The sequence below is a fragment of the Podarcis melisellensis genome (genome assembly GCF_964234715.1).
Source record: "Podarcis melisellensis genome assembly, chromosome: 16".
NCBI classification, from domain to species: Eukaryota; Metazoa; Chordata; class Lepidosauria; order Squamata; family Lacertidae; genus Podarcis; species Podarcis melisellensis.
In genome coordinates, this window is record NC_138533.1 from 38584105 (window position 1) to 38599709 (window position 15605).

At 44.3% G+C, this 15605-nt stretch overlaps 1 protein-coding gene across 3 annotated transcripts in view; it reads right to left on the reverse strand.

The window, feature by feature from the left end:
* Window positions 1-4835: 4835 nt before the first annotated feature.
* The window catches only part of ATP2A2 (ATPase sarcoplasmic/endoplasmic reticulum Ca2+ transporting 2), a 58931-nt gene continuing 48161 nt past the window's right edge, over window positions 4836-15605 (reverse strand). The window contains exons 17-21 of one of the 3 annotated variants that reach the window (XR_014163800.1): window positions 14705-14790; window positions 14208-14341; window positions 13338-13455; window positions 11377-13202; window positions 4836-5716 (exon numbers count right to left, since the gene is read on the reverse strand). Coding sequence is in view for 2 of the 3 variants with exons in the window: in XM_081892773.1 (XP_081748899.1) it covers window positions 12933-13202; window positions 13338-13455; window positions 14208-14341; window positions 14705-14790 (608 nt within the window). In the remaining variant the exon portion in view is untranslated. Of the gene's footprint in view, window positions 5717-11269; window positions 13203-13337; window positions 13456-14207; window positions 14342-14704; window positions 14791-15605 lie in introns of those variants that run through there. The other 2 variants (XM_081892774.1, XM_081892773.1) reach the window with 2 other exon arrangements.

Sequence of the window (15605 nt, forward strand, 5' to 3'; positions counted from 1 at the left end):
TGCCGCCCCTGCTAAGTGAAGATAAGAAGAAGAAAATATGAGACATGTTGTCTCAACAAGTTGGGAGAGAACAATACACAAAAGGGCTCAGCCTTTTAGGGGTGGAGTTAACTTAGAGAGGCTACAAGCAAGTGCTGGCTAAAATCCAGGAGAGCCGTCATAAACAATATGGCCGTAAAAGTCTAGGATCCAATCTTAGGCCTTGCCTGAGGCAGGATCCTGTTCTGCTACTGTGATGACTCCATTTATTCTCTGTTCACACAAGGTGTGAAGTATCTAGATTGGGAGCCTCAATATTAAATAATTCCTGCTGTGTGGCTCCTTCTAAGCAGACTGTCCAAAAGGTTGCCATGGTATTCTCCTCTCTGAAATGAACATTTAAATCCAAGGAAGAGGAGAGAAAGATGAAGCTATTTGCAATTAAGAATTAGCATCAGCCAAATGACCTCTAAATTTGATCCCTTTCCATGGAACAACAATACCATAATAAGGGAAACTGCAAGTCAAGGTGGGGTGGGGGATAGTGTTCAACATTTCAATGCCTCTATGGCTACTGAATTGCAAGACACCAACTTAACATTGCAGTATGTTTAGAGGAGGGAATGTTCTGGGAACGCTTTATTCCCACTCCATATCCATTTGCTGCTCTCTCTGCCAAGGGTTATCATTGACAATGACAACAATGGTGAGAATCACCTCGGATTATTTAGCTTACTTCTTAGCTGCAAGGGCCAGGAAGATTTGATCCTTTAACCCCTAACTGTGATAATTGGCAGCAATGAAAAGGACAAGAAAAATACAAATGTAGTTGGGTGTATGTGCAAAACTATGCGCATTGAGGCAAAAATAAAAATGACGTCTATGACAATGGGGGTCTGAGCAGGCAGGTTCTCACTGAGCACAAAAGGGATTGTGGGGTCAGGGTAGGCAGGTCAATAAAAATGTTGAGCCAGTGTGCGGCAGCTGTGGAAAAAGGCAACAACAACAACAACAACAATCTTTATTATGGTCCAGAGACCCAACAAAACATTACAAATCAATACACAGTTCATACAGCCTACCTCCAGGTTAATTAAGCATTTTGTTTAGAATATAGGGCTCATTTGTTCTTGCAACCACCGATAAAAACTTTGCCACTGCCAACATTCTAGCTTTTGTCCAGTCTTCCAGTAGGAACCTGACATAGTGAGCCTCTGGTTTTCCCGGGAAAGGTACCAGCCCTGGCCTGCTCATACTTCGCACAATGCAACAAAATATGATCTATGGAATCAATGTCTTGAGCACATGAGTAAAGTCTGTCCAGGTAGGGAACTCCTCTCAACCTACCATCCAGCACTGCAGAGGGGAAGACATTTAGTCTGGCTTTGGTGAAAAGCCTTCAATAGTTAGGTACTGCCAGGAGTGGCGACAACTTATGCACAAGCAACCCCTAGAACCATTACAGCAAGGAAGCTGGTAAAACCTGGGTTGAACAAGGTAACTACTAGGTGGATTTGTAGCCGGTTGACTGACTGAACCCAAAGCGTGCCTGTCTTTATCCTGCTCTTCCCCTCCTTGCAATGGTGCGTCTTTCCTCCCTGCTGTCCAGAGCCTTGAGCTGTGGGGCCCCCAGCTGATCCATGAGGGGCATCTTCACTTGCACACCACCCAGAGGAAGACTGTGGGTCAGTGACTGGCCAAAGCCAGCCCTCTTGGTGGGGAGGGGAATGCGCTTCCTTTGAACAGGAATCAAAGCGGGGAGGGGCTGTGGTTTAATGGAGAGTTGACGAGAGGGAAGGGAAGGGGAGCCAGGAAGCAAGAGCATCTCTCAGGCCTGCGCGTGCTGCTCTTCATGGACCTGGTGGTGCTTCTGGGATGCCACGGGGAGGGGGCACAGAGCTCCTCCTTCAGCCCCATCCTCCCTCTGAATGAGGTCCTCCTCTGTCCCACGGCCACAGGTAAGAAGGGAAGCCACACAACCATGTTCCTCCTCCTTTAAAGGTGCAAAGCTGCACAGGCCAGCCCTGCTGTGTGGATGTTTCTTCCATCTTGTCTCTCTTCTCTGCATTGCTGTACCTGGGCCCACACTTCTGGGGGGTGTGTGTGTATCATTCTTAACTACCTGCCCTTCACTCACAGGTCCCAGGCATGGGCAGAGAAAGGGGGGTGCTCCAGGTGCCATCCTGGGTGGGGACATCGCCGCACCCCCCCATACTCACTGCGCCCCTCATATGCTCGCTGCGGGCAGTGGGAGGCTAGCAGCACCCCCAACATTCACCACACGGGCGGCAGGCAGCCAGTGGCGTAGCGTGGGTTGTCAGCACCCGGGGCAAGGCAAGTAATTTGTGCCCCCTACCCCCCGTGGAGTTGTGCCCCCTAACCCTAACCCCCAGATGTTGCGCCCGGTGCAGCCGCCCCCCCTGCACCCCCCACGCTACGCCACTGCAGGCAGCTAGGGAGCTCGCTGTGTGGGCTGCTAGCCCCGTCCCCAGTCCACTCCGGGTGCTGGAGCAGGTAGCTCTGCCTCTGCTCCCAGGTTGGGTTACAGCAATGCAATTACTTTAAAACAACCTACTAGCACAGAAATAGGATGCATAGTTTATGAAACACCTCAAAGACACACACTCAATTTTTTTTTTGCATTTCTTCCTCTTTTTGTGACATTTATATGATGCTTTTGGGTGGTCTTTGGCTAATGGGTTGGGCAATTTCTAAAGCCATTAAAGTATGTTACACACCCGCAGTGGTGGCAGGGACTCTATTGCAGCAGAAAAAAATTAGTATCTGCCTTGCTTTGACTACTTCCTGCCTCCATCAATTCTTCTCTGACTAATAAGAGGGGTAGAAAGCTGTGCATGGTGTGAGTTTTCCTCCGATTTGCATAATACTAGAATCCAGGGTCACAGAGTTCTACAGTGTTAACAACAGATCCATTTAAAGCACATCCAACAAGGTGGATGTACATGTTACAGAGGCCATCCCTCATACGGCTTGCAATTATTAAAACTAACAAAGCAAGTCTTGGTCAAAGAGTTAAAATACAGCTGCAAAAAAAAAAAAATTAATTGATTCATGTGGGTACAAATAATACTGCCACACACAGCCTGCAATGCACAGCAAGGGACCATGAGACCCTGGGCAGGGAGCTGAAGGGACTTGGGCCACAGGTGGTTTTTTCATCACTCCTTCCTGTTGAAGGTCGTAGCCCAGGAAGAGAGAGGAAAATACTCTGATGTATTTAAATCATGAAGATTTGAGTGAGTAGAACTCATACAATTATTTTGTGTGAGCTCTACCATGAAGCCAGTGGCTGGTGCAGAATGTAGGGATCCCTACATCCCTGATGAGGGCAACACTGAGGAGGAAGGAGTGACATCCCCCTGGAGCAAATATGAGAAAGGAGGCAGGCCGAAGATTGGTGGGGCATTGCCCCCATTCACCCTGCTGGACCAGACTCCACTACATAAAGCACTTTACAGGTTAAGTACTCTGACTTGGGAGGATGATTATTTCACCACACAGAAAACTTCCTGTGCTTTAAATTTTTTAACATCTTGTGTATGAACAGTTGTACACCCTTTAGAAAATTAAATAAATATAGATAAATCAGTTGGGACACAAGATGGTTTGTCTCACTTTTTTATACAAACAATGGAAAACATTTTTTGTTTTGTTTTGAAAAAGGTGATTATATAGAGGTTGTCTTCTAACTCACACTCTCTACCCGAGTCATGCCACACTCCAAGAGGAACGCTATGTAATTCTAAGAGGAAAGTGTGTTGCCTTGGCATTGCTAGGAAATCGTGCGCAAATAATGCCACAAACTTAAAAGTGTGAAGAGCTTGGAAGGAAATCTCACTGGAACCGATGTCACAGATTCAAAGCAGCAGCACCCAAGGGCTTGGGCCCGTGTTAAGTGGCATTCTCTTTCCTTTGAATGACGTGTGCCCAGGCCATCTCACAAATGGGTTTTGAAATCTTCTTCAACTTCAGAGGGCATTTACTGTGCAACATGCCGTTCTAACAAGCCCATTTCAATAGCTTCCTTCTTTCGTTCTTTGGATCCCAGCCAGTGCAATGTGCTTTTATTCCTGAGAGTCAGCCAATCCACACATTACATAGAATGAAAAGCAGAATTCTGAACTCTCCCACCTGAGCCTGTGGTTGGGATTTCATAGCTCTGAATATTCTCCCATGTAAGAAAAGCTCCCTACAATGGGAACTGGGCTCGACTTAAAAAGAAAAGAAAAGCACTCTCTCAAAGGGCAGTGATGGTCAAACTTGGCCCTCCAGCTGTTTTGGGACTACAACTCCCATCATCCCTAGCTAACAGGACCAGTGGTCAGGGATGATGGGACTTGTAGTCTCAAAGCAGCTGGAGGGCCAAGTTTGGCCATCACTGTCCTAGAGGATAGAGCTCTCAGTGGCTCCCAGCCACAACGGCTACATGCCACCTACAGGATCAGAGGCAGACTGGCTCTGAAGGCTGGGAATCTCAGGTGGGGAGAGTCTTGCTCCACTCAGGCCCTGCTGGCCCGTTTCCCACGGTGGAACCTGGTTGGCCACTGAGAGAACAGGCTGGTGGGATGGATGGGTTACTGGCCCGATCCAACAGGCTGGTCTCTCTCTTTCTGAGGTTCTAGTTCAGTATATAAAAGGAGCAGACATTTTTTGCTTTAGTATGCAGGGAACATTAAAAATGCGCACTCTCCAATAGTTTGAAGCACTGAAGTCCAGAATCCTACCACCTTACTCTGCATCATGTGCTGGACAGGCTCTCAGTAAACGTGTTTCGAATTAGCTTACAAGGAACCTTGCGTGTTCCTAAACATATCCGAACAAACACACAAACTATGTATCATAGAATAAGTTTATTTTACCCGAAACCAGGATGGCAGGTGTGATGCTTGTCACCATCAGCATTGAATCAGACAATGTTATTTACAACTTCTAACAAAGAAAAAAGGTCACACATGCTGTTTTATGAACTAGGTTCATTATTAGGCTTTTGTTGTTAAGATAAAATGCACCACAACATGTGTATTGCACCGGTGTGTGTCTACGGCTTTAGATTTAAATAAGTTACATTATTACAGTGCAAAATAGACCTATCTGCACACTCCAATATATTTATTTTTTTTAAGCTGAAGTTATGGAATTGAAGGTTTAACAGTTTCTTAAACGTTCAGCAACAGTACCGTTGTCAACGAACCTGTATAAATAGAATTGCATATTGTACAGAGCTGTTTTTAAGTGTTATCTTGAGATACAATAGAGATTATCAGCTACTTACAACTGAAAGCATGCATTACAGTCCAGTATTGTACATTTTATAAACTATGACATTTTACACAACGAAGTATGGAAAGAAAAAGAAAAAAGATAAAACTTGGCGAATCACCACTCATTAATTCTTGCTCAGCAGTTTAGGGAGACTTGTCTTCATGCAACCCCAAAACTTCTTCGCAGAGGTCTGTTTTATCAGTTAAAAACCATATTGCACATTGGTAGATCTGTATATAAACTGAAGCTTTTTAAGAGCACCACACACTTCCTTCGTGGAACACGAGTTTTCAGTTCTATTTTTTTCTCCCTCCTTAAGGAGAGATTTTTATTTTCCCATTTACAAGACTCATGCAGATGTTTTCGGTAGATGCGTTCCTAAAGACGCATGCAAGAAAATTAACCTTACAATTCTGCAAAATTTGTCTAGGACTAAGTGATTACTCCAGTTTTGCTGTAAATAAAAAAGAGAGAGAGAGAGAGAGAGAGAGAGAGAGAGAGAGAGAGAGAGAGAGAGAGAGAGAGAAAACGTTAGTGAAAAGGATGGATAAAGAAGGCTTAATAAAAGCAAGGACATTATTGTAATTTTTTAAAGGCTCAAAAGCGATAGAATTAAATTCTAACAGTCTGATAAGCATCCTCTCATTTTCAAATGGGAGAATACAAGTTAATCGGAAATGTATGATAGAGAATTAAAAGCTGGAAGGACGTCTAGTTAAGAGATTTCCACTCGCTATTTGCCCCATAAGCCAATCCTTAAAACTTTAGCCAAACTGCCAAATCTTTTTATTTAGTAGCTGTTGTACAAGGGAGGCTAAAGACACTGTACTTCGTAAAATTGTCCATTTCCAGGACACAGGGACAAATTTCCCTTTCACTGTTAAGTCTAAGATGGGGGACCTGCGGCCTTGCCAGATACGATTGCACTGCAACTCCCATCAGCTCCAGCCAGACTGGCCAGTGCCCGAGGAGGAAGGGAGCTGTGGTCCAACAGCCTCTGAATACTTCCCATCCCTTCCACAAGCCCTTCCCTCCCAAACCTTTAGGGAGGTGAGAAATAAATGCTGTTGCCAAAGCCCTGAGGAGTAACCAAAATATGTTCACACATCCTTTTTCATCACTTGTTGGCTGTTAATGGCTTGTCTGCGGTGAATTAAGAGTTACAGATTAGCCACAGCATGTTGGAGCTCTCAGGCCCTAACAAATTCCTACCATTCAGTTTCCTAGTGTGCAATTAACTTTGCAGAAAAAAGAGAAGTGGTTCTGTTAGTCCATTTTTGCTTCCTTTACGTATTTCCACCTAGCAAACAGGTCAGTCTGGCTGCCCATCCAACCAGTCTCCCTTTCAGATTCTCCCCAGGCAACAGCACTGCTTCTCATTCAATGTTTGTTTTTAAACTTTCTCTTAATTTCTAATAATTTTGTGGTATTTTGTAGAGGTCTTTAACCAGCAAGTCCCCTTAGCCTAGGATGTCTAGGGTGCCCCAGTAGTTTGCAATGCAACTGGTACCTTGGAAATTATTAAAAGCAAATAGGTACAATAAGGAGTTAAGCTATTTCCCTAGCCTGTCTCTCCCTGACCCCCCAAATACACTAAAAAGGTGAGACAACATAAAGGCTGCAGGGCTAGTCCATCTGCTGAAACCTTCTTCCTTCCAGAAAAGCTTTGCCACCAGAACCACTGGCATGCCAGCCTTGGGCTCATGGAGAGATCCAAGAACCAGGAGCAGGGGTGGTATCAGGTGACACACCTCCTGCCCTTTTTGTTTAATTTCAAAAGAGATTGTTTACAAGGCAGAGTCCTGTTGAGACCCCACCCACCAACTTTATTTGCCCAGAGTTAACATGTGGACATTGATGGCTGGCAGAATGGAAGGCAGAAATCCCCAACAATAGGGGGAACTAGAGCCAGCGATGGCCTCTGCATGAGCCAATGACAGGCAGCACCAACTCATTCTTGTTTTGCCCCCTTCCTCCTCTTCGCAGCCGAGTTCTGCAACGTCAACACTGAGACTAAGGAGGAGGAAGCTGACAACCAGCTCGCCCCCCCTCCCTGGTTTCCTTTGAGTAAGAGGGCTGTCAGGTGGAGGCTGGCTGAAGACACACCAACATCGCTGGTGCATTGCCTGGTTGGCCAGCTCCATTGCACGTGGACATTTTGTGCCAATTGGTGCCCTGGGCATGTGCCCCGAATCCTTACACCTGCCTTGTCCAGAACGAAGCTTGCATCATGATTCAGGCCCTGCCCTATTGGCTTCTGCTGTTCTATAATTTTCAACTCAGTTACTTTGTACAATTGCAGTATCCTGACCCAGAGAGTTAGTGTTAGAAAATATGCAGATCTTTTTACTCTCTGTGTTAGTGTTTCATTATTATTGTTTGTTTTAATGCAATAAGCAGAAATTAGGGAAACGATGGTTAAGAAGTGCAAAAAGTAAAACAAGACAGGTGCAAGGACAGACAACTTGGGCTGTTTTTAGCTATGCCTCACCCATCCAGTTTGCTCATCGTTCAAGCCTCTTATTGGCTGCATCCTTGGGAGACACTAGAACTGCTGTACTGCATTTTATCACCACAGGGTTAAGATTCCCCAATATTAAGCACTAATTTAAGTGAAACCACAGCTTAAAAAAAAAGCAAATTGCCACAAAGCTGCTTTGCATTCAGTTTAAACAATAAAAAAACCCCTGTTGAATTAAGACACCACTTGTACAAATGGGGAGAAAATAAACACTATTTGGCCATTCTTTTAACATCTAAATTGTTGAATGTTAATCAGAAAAGAAAGCTTCACCCCAAAATGCTGTGGACTAAGTCAAGTTATTAATCAAATGTATCCTCCAGATGCTTTGTGGATGGCTACTCCCATCCCCACTGCCCATGGGCCATGTTGGCTGGGGCGGACGGGAGCTGTGAAATCCAACATCACCTAGAAGGCAGCAGGCTGGAGGAAGGCTGGTCAACCTCAACTGGCAGCATCTGTACAAGGTTTCAAGCAAAGGTGTTTCCCATCGTTGCTGCACCTGAGGGGGCTTTAATTGAACCTGGGATCCTATGGAGGAAAAGTATGTCCTCCCTGAATTGTGACTCTGCTCCATCAGGTTCTTAACATTAGAGCCACAGGTTCAATTCTAAGCTTACTGAATGGCCTTAGAAAAGTTACCATATTCACCCAACCCGTGGTGGTGTGAGAACCACCGAAGGTTGCACTGGGCTTTAAGAGTTAAGAGATTTAGGGTTAAGTTCTGCCTGGAAAGACAACTCCTTATTCAGTGAGAAGGGGAAGGCACCCTGTGCCCCTTTCCAAAGGGGTCACTGCAAGGTTCAAAGCACTTTGAAAAAGCCTCACTAATTCCTTGCACTAATGGAAAAGTTGATGACTAGCCATCTTACAAGGCCTCACCTCCTGGCAGAATGTGTGCTTCCCTTGGGGAAATATATTGCTTACCATAACTGGCACTGTGAATTGCAAATATCATTTAATTAGATGGCTTACTATACCACAAACGTATGTTTTATTATCTCCCTAATTCAGTCAAAAGGGGGATGAGAGACGAAGGAGCAAGTCCAGTGTGCTGGAGCTGTGCTTCAGAGATTAACGTTGAAGCTATCCTATACCAATTAGACTATTGACTCATCTACCCCAGCCGTGCCTATCCTATGTGGTTGGACCTCAACTCCAATAATCCCCTTTGACCAGAGTGCTTGGGACTTGAAATCTGACACCATTGGGATGGTCACAGGTTTCTGTGTCACTGCCCTATACAGCTATGCAGATGTCTCCTTACCTGGGTGAGAAACACTGAGACAACAACAGTCTAAACCAACTGAAAAGCCCAGTAAGAAATTGAAGGCAGATCAAAACACAACAGATTTTTTAAATAAAAGAAAGAACTGTCTACCTTCACAAACACTCCCAAGCTGTTAACAATTTGGGCTAAATGGATATCCGTGCAAGAACCCTTTTACAAGTGGGCTTGAAAGTTACTGGTCTGCTCCACTGCTTTTCAGAAACAGCAGTTTTGGTAACCTGCCCTTACCTGTGTGGCCCTTCAAATGTGGCTGGCATTCCAACTGCCACCAGCCTCTGCCACCAGCATCGTCCAAGCTCACTGCCACTTGTAAAGATGAGTAACTGAAATAGGGACTTCCACCGTGGTTTCGATTTTCATTTGGTTAAGCTGGGCTTCTCATGTGTACATTCACACACATGAGAGTCCAGACATACAGGATTCTTGTTCCCCAAATATGCTTAGTGTTTAGTAAGGGACCTCTGAAAGTTTTCGTTTCCTCTTAACTCTGCTCTTTCTCCCTTCCAGACCTTCATGGGTGATGCTGCTTCCTAGAACATTTGCACAATGCCACTTCTTGCTTCCTTCTTCAAAACCTCCCCCAGCCTCCTGTGAAGTCTTTGGCAAACCTGCTTAGTCCTCCTAAATCCATGTAACTGAGAAAGAGTTTTCTCTGCTCAAACACCCCTCCTGTCAAATCTGAGATTATAACCCCATCAAGGAAGGGACCTGGACTCTTTTACTTTGAGAATGTTAAATAAAATACTGAGATACATTGGGGCTGTCTTTGTGTTCACTTTTGTGAGGAGCAAGGGAGGGACAGCTGAAGGAAATCAGAGACCTACAGCTAGACAGAATATGGCAAATCTATGGTGCAGGTGTCAAGAAGCCAGAAGCTGATGCTTCTGGGCCTGCCTATGAATGGCTAATCCGTGGCCTTGAAGATGCTGTTTGACTCCCAGCTTCCATTAGGCCCAATGACTTGGAAGGGGCTCAAAAGATCATTTAGTCCAACCCCCTGCAACATAGGGATGTGTAGCTATCCCGTACAGGGCAACCTTGGCATTATCAGCACCATGCTCTACTTAACTGAGCTACCTTTGGTAGTGTTTTTAGCCCCGAGTAGCAGAGAATGGTCAGAGACAGAGCTGTAGTCCAGCAATATCTGGCAGGTCACAGATTAGCTATCCCTGTCACAGAAGTCAGCCTGCACTGATAATATCGGGCATACTTTCCATTTCCAAGTGGCAAAACCAGACCAAGGCAAGGGGGTGTGGAGATAGCATGTGCACTAAGGTCAGCACTAGAGTCTAGATTTAGGATGACATGAAAACTTTGCCTAAGAAGGCTGCTTACTGCTGTGCTCCTAACACACTCCTGAGTTGCAAGGTCCTCATTTTTAACATGTCTGCTAGTGAAACCTTCCATCTGCAAGGGATTTCACTTTACACCCCCGAGAATTTTGAGCTTACTCATCAGTAAGCATTCTGTGCTAGGCACAGACTCTTAAAAGGACTCTTGCCAAATTTTAATCCATCCAACTCCTAAACGACGAGTGCCCTAGCAGGTGCCTGAAAAACACTGCAAAGCCAGCATGCTATCTGCCGTTTTGACAGAACATGTCCCCCAGTCCCTCGGCATTCAACCGTGTTATGTTCATTCGACTGCTCCGTTGCTGTTTTTGTGGGACACAAGAAGAGTCTCTACTCACTGAGAACTATTAAGATACTGTTCTGTTACAAACACAATACCTGAGAGAATGTAACTGGAAGACCTTTGGCCTTCTGAAATTAATACCTGTTATCTGGAATTGTTCATGACACCTTTATAACAAAACGAAGAAGTCCAAGAGCATCAAAGTACAGTATGAAAACTACAAGAAGCTAATTGGGACCCATGTTCAAGGATGCCTATTACTTTTGAGATGTGGGGAAGATAGATTATCTAAAAAAGCTTCCACTGCAGCAAAGCCACCCTGGAGGTGCTGATGGTTGCTAAGGAAGAGTTTAATGTGAATTTAAGGGGAAACACTGTTAATTCTCTAATACTTTCAGGGCACAGGTCTTGCTAGCTTAGTTCTAAAATTTAACCCGATAGAAATTGGGGGCGCAAAATATGCTTGTTCTTCAAGACATCTGAGCCTTATGATACTGGAATGTGAAGAGTGGTGATAATAATGTAGCACAGCAGAATATCTGACAAAACGCAGCATGGAATGAAGGGAAAATTAGCATTTATTCTTTGACATGTATACAGCATATGCTATCTTTTTTTAACACAGCACATCACCACTGGAATGGTGAAATGGAAGAGAGATACTCACTTCAGTCGATGAATGTTGGAAGGCATTGGAGAGAAACACCACACAGTTAGGACTGTTAATGAACTTACACATTGTTGATACAGGACTCAATTTGGAGGGGGGGAAACACAACATGCGGTAACATTTATCGCAATAGAATGATGGTGGTTAGTGCCACATTAAAAATAAAAATAGTTCTATACAATATGTTCATTTGGTCATGTGGTATTTACAGATTTTACAAAAACACACACAGAGACGTAACACGCACACGCACACACACACAAATTTGTTACTTTGCCACTTCAGGGTAAGATGTGGCCAGCAGACTATATCCCAAGATGTGGCACTGAGAGTTAAGAGACCTAACCAAAAAAAGACCCCGTGAGAACTCCAGCTGTGCAAATGCAAGTCCTTTGTTTCCAGATCCCATTATGAATGCCCCCACTTAAAAAAAAAGAACACAAAAAATATTGATGCATGGATTTTGCTAATTAAAATGGAGCAGCCTCCAAGGTATAAATGAAATGAGAAACAAAATTTTCTCAATTAAAAAGTTTATTTTTTTTATTTTTTTGCTTTGCCTGAAGTCTATCCAGGTAGCCTTTTACCTTTCCTGCTTCTCCCCCACCATCCCAAAGTGGGCAATGCTGGTGGAAATGCTGTTACAATAAAAATACATAAGATATTTAAATAAATAATATTTTTTTAAAAAAAAAATCTACATGTGATGGGGGGGTTGAGGAGGAGAACAGTAACAGGTTGCCCCTGGAGTGGTATTTTCTGCACCAGCAAAAATAAGCATACCTCTTACAAATACAGGTGTAAACAAGATTCAGTTGTTATTTAAAAATATTGGAAAGGGCAAAAAAGGGGGGTAGATACTGAGGTAGCAGTATACATCTGCCCAGTGCAGAAAAAAACCAGCTGAATGACAAATTAAGATTAGGTGACCATGCAGAAGACATAAACAATTGCATGCTTTTTAGTTTAAGAAAACACACACAAAAACATTCATTCCCTAAAATCTGCTACCAATTACAGTTTGCTCAATATAGTGTCCACTGGCACTCCCCCCGCAAAGCACTTTTTTTGTTTGTTTTTACAAGGATGAGTTGACTATTAAACAGAACACTGTACATGCTTCTCCTCTACAAAAAATATTTGCATAAAATAGTGTTAAATTTCTCTGTACATGTCAATGGACACCCTAGATGTGTATAAAAGGGGGTGGGGAGAAATGCTACTCCCCCACTGGAGTTGGGTCAGGGGAAGTAAAAGAAAAAACCCAAAACATCTAGATCAGCCCTTCCACAACCTGGTGCCCCTCCCAGGTGTCTAGGATACAACTTCCATTGGGCCTAGCAAGCACAGGTGGGCTGGCTGTGGCTGATGGGAGTTGTAACAGCAGGTATCTGGAGGGCGCCGGGATGGGGAAGGGCTGGCATAGAATATGGAACCTCAGACACCGGCAAATATGTTCATGTGAAAATTCAGCAGAATAAGACAATTGCTTTAAACAATAAAAAAATTGATTTAAGTTAAACATCTCTCTGTCAAACTGTTATCTCTTCAGGTCAAGACAAGAACATGTCGCTAAAGTTAGTGTCTGTGCTATACAGCCAAATAATCAAGGGTAGGGTAATGAACACAAACGGCCAGGAAATCCCTTCGGTGCATGCGGACAAAGAGCGTGGCTTGGTGGCAGGCGGCACACTATCTTTACCAGGCTCTAGGTAGTTACGGGCCACAAATTTAAGTGTCTCGTCCAGCAGGATGACAGGCAGCGAGATTTTCAACACCATCAGCCACTGGGTCAGATTCAGAGGTGTGATCTGGAAGATCAGCTGGGGAATGGAAGAGAAATAGCATTATTGGTGAAGCCTTTTGACTGAGCTGAGGGGCAAGAGAGCTGGGGATGACCAAGAGCTTTTCTTGCTCGGCTCAAGACTTCTCCTGGAACATGAGCTAGGCAAACTTACTGGCAGTGGCTCCACGTAGAGGATAAGGAAGTGAAGAGACATGGACAAGCAAATGGAACCCAGCAGCCAGACGTTCTCCCAAGGAGGCATCCGCAACAAGGACTGGTTCTCTGACAGGCTGAAAAAAAGAATGAAGGCGTACATAAAGCTTCACAGTTCACAGCAGCTTGCCTAAAGGCCATCTATGTGTGACTTGACCCAGGGCTCACAGCTCCTGCTCAAAGCCACTGCACTTCACCAGCTCTTATCTTCGGCAGGCTCAGAGAGTCTGCCACTCTACTTTCCCCTTCCACTAGCTTTAAAAACTCTTAATGCAGGGGGCTTCTTTTGGTTTTTCCAGTTCTGGCTGCCATGATACCAAGTGCATGCATGTGCTACAGCACAAGGCATTTCTCCTAGTGCCCAGTTTTGTAGGCCCACAACCCATCAGCAGCTCTCTAATGAAAGGTCCACCTGCTTTAATAGCTCCCTGCCAATGGTCTGCAAAAACTGCTGACCCAGATCCTGCTCCATATATCTACATTACACTGGATCAAGCCTGTCTAACGTTGCAATGCTTCTGACAGTGCTGAGACAGATGTCCTGTGAAGCTTAAGACAGGCAATATTTCTCTTCAGTTTCTGCAGATGAAAAAGCTACTTCTTCTGCCCCATCTTGTGTACTGCTCCTTCATTGATTTATTTAAATCCATTGTTAAAAAAAGTAAAAGTAGCTGAATCCCTAAAGTCACTGAATTCCAGAAACACAGTGAAAATCACCCAAATGCATAACTTCTACGGTCAAGGCAAGTTCTTCAAATAGCATGATGCAATCTAAAGCTCCCATCACCAACACACGACACATGAAAGCATCCATTTCAAGCACACCAACCTGTTGAGTGCATTACACATCTCTATAGTGACCAAGACGGAAAGTGCCATTGTCATAGGGTATGGAGACTCAAAGACCACACAGTCAACACCTTCAAAATCTGGATTGTCCTCTTTGCACTGCAGAAAATGGCTCTGGAAAATGTGAACACAAATACAAGTTAGTTAAGTACACTCATGACATTACTGCTCCTCATCCCCCGGCTGCAGCTCATCAAAATACTCTTGTGCTATCAACCATCATTATAATTCTTCTTGTTGTTCAGCTATAAAGTTGAACAAACCAAAGCTTTTCTTAAACACTCTAATCTGATTTTTATTTTAAGCAGGAATTAGTTTTTTGACATGTGTGAGATCTTTCCAAAGATAAGAACTGGTGTTATTTTGAAAAGATACCAGTGCATTCCACTTAAACACCATAGTTAGCCAACAGCACTACAAAAATGTAAGCCTTATTCCAAAAATGCTAATGTTGAAATATTGAGAAGAAAATATTACCAGCTGGTAGTAGGTAATTCTTGGGCCACCATCAGCAGCAATAAACCACCAAGCAGCAGCTCCCACCGTAGCAGCTCCAACGTAGCCTTAAAGGAGGGGGGGGGGATAAATAATTATAGTTCTTTCCAGGCTGAATAATGGGCCAACTGTATTGCCTGCTCACCTCACCTGAACTTTCTCTCCTCTGTACAATAGGTTACTGTGTAACCCTTGCCCATTTCCTGCAATTGCTATCCATGCTCATATCTTGAATGCCAAGTAACCACAACTGGATTCTTTCCAGTACCACATATCTCATTTAAAAACAGACCCAGAGATGGGGCCAGAGCTCTGTGCAAGACACACTTACACTTTCCCCTCTGAAAACCTGCCTAATGAAAGTTAACTCTTCTACAAACACACACACACACACAAATTATTTTATCAGATAATTCAATCCAAGGCAATGCTGGCTTAAAAAACACATTTTAGGTGCTTAGTTAAAATGGAGAGTTCAGAAGTAGATTTAGCTTGGTAGGTAAACTGTCCAAAGTGAGTTTCTCAAACATGGGTCCCCAGCTGTTGTTGGACTACAACTCCTATCTCCCCTGACCACTGGTCCTGCTAGCCAGAGATGATGAAAGTTGCAGTCCAACAACAGCTGGAGGGCCAAGTTTGAGAGACACTGGTCCAAGTGGCACTTTGCAGTCATCTTCTGCAAGATTGGCAACTGCCAAGAGAAAGGAAGGCGAGGAGGAAAGGATGCAGCAGCAGCATGTGATAACAAGTTTCAGTACCTTTAAGCTAACTTCTGCCAAATTGCAATGCGGACGCCATGCTGCTGCCCTAATTGGACTCCCTTGTGCCAGAGCCAAGAGGAGAAGGGAAGGGAGCAGGGCGGTGCTGGGAATGAGGGGAGGGG